The sequence below is a fragment of the Protobothrops mucrosquamatus genome, unplaced genomic scaffold (genome assembly GCF_001527695.2).
Source record: "Protobothrops mucrosquamatus isolate PMUCROS unplaced genomic scaffold, P.Mucros_1.0 scaffold400, whole genome shotgun sequence".
Taxonomy (NCBI): domain Eukaryota; kingdom Metazoa; phylum Chordata; class Lepidosauria; order Squamata; family Viperidae; genus Protobothrops; species Protobothrops mucrosquamatus.
The window spans coordinates 313,531-320,332 of record NW_015386731.1 but is presented as its reverse complement, the minus strand read 5'-3'; the positions used below and the strand labels follow the sequence as shown (position 1 = coordinate 320,332).

General features: G+C 35.8%; 1 protein-coding gene across 1 annotated transcript in view; it reads right to left on the bottom strand.

Moving 5' to 3' along the window:
- Nucleotides 1-6,659, bottom strand: part of LOC107287600 (vomeronasal type-2 receptor 26-like) — a 26,837-nt gene extending 20,178 nt beyond the window's left edge. The window contains exon 1 of the mRNA XM_015816123.1: nucleotides 6,475-6,659. Within this exon, the coding sequence (XP_015671609.1) occupies nucleotides 6,475-6,659 (185 nt within the window). The remainder of the gene's footprint in view (nucleotides 1-6,474) is intronic.
- Between the last annotated feature and the right edge of the window lie 143 nt (nucleotides 6,660-6,802).

Genomic DNA, 6,802 nt, shown 5'->3' with positions numbered 1-6,802 from the left:
CTAGGATAATTTTTAAGAGGGGTTTTTAGAGGGGTTTTTAATTACATTTTAATTAGACAATTTAAATATTTCATTTTAATTAATTTTAACTTGTGATTGTTAGTGGTGTTTTTAATTGATTGTCAGCCGCCCTGAGTCCGCAAGGAGAAGGGCGGGATATAAATTCAAATAATAAATAAATAAATAAATAAAATAAATAACATAGAATAACAGAGATGGAAGGGACCTTGGAGGTCTCTAGTTCAACCGCCTGCTCAAGCAGAAGACCCTATTCTATTTCAGACAAATGGCTATACAGTCTCTTCTTGAAAACCTCCAGTGATGGAGCACCCACAAATTCTGAAGGAAAGTTACTCCACTGATTAATTGTTCTCACTGTTAGAAAATTTCTCCTTAGTTTTAGGTTGCTTTAGGTTCTGCCACACATGCAAGCAAGCAAAACCACTTCATCAGAGGCCAATGGAACTCTTGCACCCTGTCAGGGAATTACGTAGCAAATGAAAGTCTGAAACACAAGAACATCATGAGGTTAATTAAACAGTATACAGAACACAGAGAAGAAAAAGGCAGGAAAAAGGGAGAAACTCCCCCTTAATATTTATAGCAACCAATCTGGGATAGATTGCCTCATGCATGAGTCAGTACTCTCTAACCAAAACAACTGAATGTTCTGGCCTATAAAGAATACTTTACTTTTCCAGCTACTAAATTCGATATCCTAACACACCCACTTCCTATACCACCCCACTCTTGGCATACAGTCTTTCTGGACTTTATTACTGATTTACCCCCAGTGCAAAGCTTCACCTCTATTTTACTCTGCAGGGCTTTATCCTCCACCAAAGAAACAGCCCACCTTTTCCTCAACCAAATCTTCCACTACTGTGGCATGGCCTCAACTTTAATGTCAGACAAAAGCTTTCAATTCCAATCCAGATTCTGGAAAACATTACTCCAGCTCTTGCCTGTCACGATCAACCTCTCTTCAGCCCATCACTCTGCCATCAAGTAAGAAGCTAAAAAAAACCCAACCAATTACTCCAGCAATACCTAAGATGTTACTGTGCATACAGCCAGGATAACTGGTCTTTGTTGCGTCTACACACATTGATCTCAGTGACACCTTTTCAGACTCTCAATGGGATGCACCAAGAATATTGCTGGACAGCCCCATGGAAGAATCCTCAGTCCTTGGAGGTATTGAATTTTTACAAGAGCAACTTGCCACACAAGTCCTATTAAAGGGGCCACTGATAGAGGAGAGAGACAAGGTCCGGCTGTCCATAAATTTCTTAGCAATTGCAAGACCTTCCAAGAATCTAGACGACAAGTTTGTGGGCTATTCAAAGGTCTCCAGCAGATCAACCCTTCATCTTCCGCCTCTAATTGTTTCCTTTCATCCAGTCTTTCATTGCTCCTTGCTTTTTAAGAAACACTTTTCACCCCCAGCACTTACCTCAGCCTCCAGGCATTGTAGGAGGAAAAACAGAATGTGAAGTGCAAGAAATCCTGGAGTCTAGATGCAGAGACAAGGGGACCCAACATCTAATTCATTGGAAAGGCTATACAATTTTTGATCACTCCTGGGAGAACACACAAGATGTTCATGTCCCCAACTTAGTTTGCGTATGCAACTAGTTTAGTTTAGTGTGCAAAAACTTCAGAACTGATTTTGCTACTTCTGTGCCTATGTGAAACTATCAGTAAAGTTACATTCTTGGTAAAATAATGTCACAGGATTTCTTTTGCTGCATTTATCAATTTATCAAAGGGACGGTTGATATTACCAGCCTCTCTGGACCATTCTGAAGGGAAGCATGGCACTCACTCATGATGGGCCTTCCACCTCTGGCCTTCAATACCTGGATGCGGAAGGGATGGAATTTCTAACATTGTTTTTTGTGTTTCAGCAATCAATCACATCTTGGATCACCAGCACTTTCAGAAAAAGGGGATCCAGATAGCTTTGAAACCACTTCCCTTCCACTCTTACCAAGTTCCCATGAGAACTGGGACCAAGAACCAAGGCAGAAGGAAGAGATAAGCATTGAAGAGCCTAAGTAAGAAAAGAAGGGTCAGATTGGAGAGGAAGGTGATATAGGAGATGACCAGGCTGAGCTGAGGGAGAGGTCAAGCATGTCATCAGTTAGAGTCCCTTTGTACCCACAAGAGATATAAATCCAGCCCTCCTTCAATTCCATTGACTATTATCTACCACCAATTTGCCTTGACTGTGGTAGTTTAGATTCTTGTTCAGAGGTAGCATAAAATAAACTTGTATTTATTTTGGACCTAACTTTAGCTCCCAATTTCTTGCACTTGACACTGGTTCAAACAGTCATTACACCTCTACAGTTACAGAAATAAGTATTAAACATAAGTAAGTAATGCAACAAAGTTTGTTCAATTATCTGTACTGTATTCTATGAAAAGTTATAGCTAAATAACCAGAAAAAGAAAGCACAACTTGCTTAGGTTGATATCAAGTAACTTTCCTTCATCTGATTGTAGCCAATGGGCATGAATGTTTAGAGAGCTAATCAGGTATCATCTTGTTTTGGCAATGAGCTAATCAGATCACAGTAGGATTCAGTTATATGTGATCACTATCAAGTTGGTTGGGTTTTTTTTTTGTTCTTTCATTTAATGATCTTGTAAAATGTAATAAAATTAAAGTAATGATGCAAAGAGTTGACTGGTTGCCCAGAAAGTGATGTAAAATAGTATAATTAAGTGAACAAGGCTACAGTTATAAAGAAATTAGAAGAAAAATTGGTGGAAACTTAACCAAAGGTGGCATTTCTACTGCACACTTTTCCCAAAAAGTTTCCACAGTTTTGGCCAGTACTGTATCATTGTAATTTTTTTTTTGCCTGAACTTGTCAGCTGTGGGCAAAATATTGAAGTTAATGAATATTAGACTGTTGGATTAATTTCAGCATAGTATTGTCCACTCATGATTTTACTTTAAATATTATTTAACAATTTTTAACACACTGTTCCTTATCCTGATGATATGTTTACAGAGCTTTGAGATATATTGATAAAATGTAAAACAGAAAAAGATTTGGTTCATCATGATATGTATTTATCCTAATAACTGCCATTTTGTATACAATTACTTTTTGCAAAAATATATGTCCTTATTTTTTTTTTAAAAAAACAACCTTTCGATTGCTATCTCCAGGCCATTGCACTATATTTTCATCATGAGCAGTACAGTTTGCATCTCCTTGGCTGCCGTTTCATGTTTTATAGCCTTTACACTTACAGTAGTCCCTAGCCTTGCAAAGGCCACGAGATTTTGTGGAAACAATGAAATTGACTATATTGTGTGTGAATTTAAATCAATATTTAAACTCATTTGCACAGATACCTCTTTGAGCCAATAAGCATATACTTCAGTGGCATTCTGGGACTGCTTCTTCCCCTTGGTTTTATTCTTTTTTCCCACATGCGCATTCTTCAGGCCTAAGGATGTCATCAGAAGGAGGCAGAATGAAGACTTTTTCAACATGTGGTCCCCACCTGTCTGTAGTGACTATGTATTATGGTGTTTCCATATTTATCTATCTTCTTCCTCCAAACAAGAAGATGCATGAGATTGAAAAAAAACACTATCTGTCTTTAATAGTGTGCTAACCCCTGTGTTTAACCCCTTAGTTTATACCCTCCAAAATTAAGAGGTTCTGGGGGCACTAGGAAGAATTCTAATTAAGAACAAGCCTGGCACGCAATGTTGAACATTGATATACTTTAACTCTTTCATCTGTCTGTTTTGTTTTTTACTGTTAAATAGTGTTTTCTTAATATATCTGTTGTGCATTTACTATCAAGTCATATTATAAATCTGGCAAAAGTGTGTGAACCCAGTTTCCATTTCACTTTATTAACTGAAGCTGTGGCAGTGTGGTTATTGCTACTGGTTTCACAAGAATCCTTACCTGAGGCTGAATAAGCTGCTGAATAACACAGGACAAGAAGCAACGGAAGGAAGGACAAGAAGCAACGGGTGGAAACTAATCAAGGAGAGAAGCAATCTAGAACTAAGGAGAAACTTCCTGACAGTGAGAACAATTAACCAGTGGAACAACCTGCCTCCAGAAGCGGTGAATGCTCCAACACTGGAAGTTTTTAAGAAGAGACTGGACAGCAATTTGTCCGAAATGGTATAGGGTTTCCTGCCTGAGCAGGGGGTTGGACTAGATGACCTTCAAGGTCCCTTCCAACTTTATTATTATTATTATTATTATTATTATTATTATTATTATTATTATTATTATTATTATTATTATTATTAATCCTTGAGAATATTTTTTTCAGACTGAATTATCTATTCAGCTGCTGCTGGGACTCAGACATGGTATGGACAATGTTGTACAATTTTTATTAGTAACTCCAGGGCTTTTTTTCTCATAGAACACCCAGAATGGAGTTCCAGCACCTTTTTTGGATGGAACCTTGTAGGGTAGGCAAGGCGGGTTGTATGACATGTGTGAGTTCCGGCACCCTTTTTTTTTTTTTTTTTTTTAGAAAAAAAGCCCTGAGTAACTCAGAAAGAAATACATGATTTTTAGAGGACAGAGCGTAGTTAAACTTTTGGGCAGGTAACAGCTAAGAATATTCCATTTACACTTAAAAAAGAAAGAAAAAACAAAATCACATGTTGTTATTCATTGACTGGGGCATTTTTACAATTTAGAAATAAAAGGAAAATATTCAAACATACATACACATATACAGAATGGGATTTGCAGTTTCAATATGTGCTATAGCTATAGAAAACTATTCTATGATTATAAAGGGTCTGTTCTCTGCCAACAGGCTCATCATTTAATACAATATCTCTGCAGTGATATAGAGCCTCACTTAGTCATTTTAATTTATTAAGAATTTTTACATAGAATAAAGCACTAATTAAATTTTTAAGAGGAAGAAAGACAAAAGAGAAAAAAAGTTAAAGAAACAAAAACAGAAAAAAATATTTAGAAATATAAGAACCATTCCAATTTTCTTTTAAACACCTAACTACAATCTTATTACCCTTCCCCCCTCTTAGATGTTATAAAATTTCCTTTATCTCTTCATTTAATCCAGGCCTTACTGAATCTTCAGATTCAAAAATCATCATTTTGTTCCTTTATTCTTTCAATAAATATTCCATATGTTTCCCAGTCTCATAAATGTTTGTTGTTTTTTCTGACCAAAGAGTTTGCTATTTCTATGAAATCTAACATTTTCATAATCAATTAGTCCTCTGTGGAAATTGTATTGTTTTACTGTTCATAATCTTTTCTAATTTGTTGTCCATGCATCCTAATAAAAAGAGTTATAGTATCTTGTTTTAGATTTTACATCTCTTTTGTGAATGTTTTTATCAAGTGGAATCCATTCTATGACTACCTTACTCCACCTGCCATCAGTTCTTCTTGCTATGTCTTTATATATGTTTTACAATTTATAAAAACATATATAATTTATAATTTCTTGGTTGTCATATACCAATAATACTTCATTTTATTAAAAATATCTCTTAAATTATGACACAATGTAAATTTAATATTAGTTGCCCACATTCTCTCCCAAGTATCCATCTCTGTGTTACAGGTAATCCTCAGTTATTGACTATTTGTTCAGCAACATTCAATGTTATGACAGAGCAGAAAAAATAACTTTACAACCATTTATCTTTGTAGCTTCCCTTAGTCATGTGATCATCATTACAGCCAGTACTCATTATTCTGTGCTTGGTTTGTGCTTGTCCAATCTCTCTGTTCTGTAGGGGGGGTGTGGAGGAGCAAATATCTGACCCTTACCCTCTGCCTGCTCTCAATGTATAGAGCAAAGAGCTCTTGAAATTCTCTTCAATGTTGCTGCTTTGAGGGGGGAGGGTTAGAGAGAATGGTCAGGCAAAGAAGAGATTCTCTACAGAAAATTCTTTTTTCTTTCTTTCTCTTTATTTCCCCACTCCCACATTTAATAAAGTCAGCCAATCATCTTTATCAAACAATCTTAACAATTCTGTTTCCCATGGAGGTACATATTATTTAAGTCATAATTTCAACTGTTTTTAATTTTGTGGTTAATAAAACTCCAAATTTAACTATTGTTTTATCCCATTTTTAACTTTCTTAGACCAAACACAGGCAAGCTTTTTTCTCTAAATCTTCCTTATTTTATCTCTCTCTGTCTCTTAACTTTTAATTGTTTTCATGGAATGATGATCCATCCAAATGGTATTATGTTCTCTTGTCCATTTAAAATCTATATTAGCTGTAAATTCTTTTCACTCTTCCGCCAAATTGCTTTAATGTAGACTCAATTAGCAAAGTGTTATTCAATGGCATCATCTAAGATTTTGTGCTTGGGGTTGTCCTGGCACTCTACTCAACATTGGCTGATAGTTTGCCCTTGGACCTTGCTCATTTTCTCTGAAGAAATAACTCTCTGGACCACAGACAGGCAATTTCTTGCCTTCCTCTTTGTCCAGGAATGCTCCATTCAATAAGGCATAAAGACTGGCTACCAGCAAGTTCATCGTTGCCTTCTCTGCCATTCGAAATAGGTGTGTTAGCCTGACAATGTTCTACCTGGAAGCTTCTCACATGCACATTTATCTCCATGGGTATATCTCTATGGGCACACACATTGTATGTCATTTTTCGTCATTTTTTAAACAAGTATATCACCAATGAAAATTGTATGTAATATATGTTTTCAGCTGTTGAAAAATAAGAATGATATCTTCATTATGTTAATCAGAAATATATATATATATATATATATATATATATATATATAT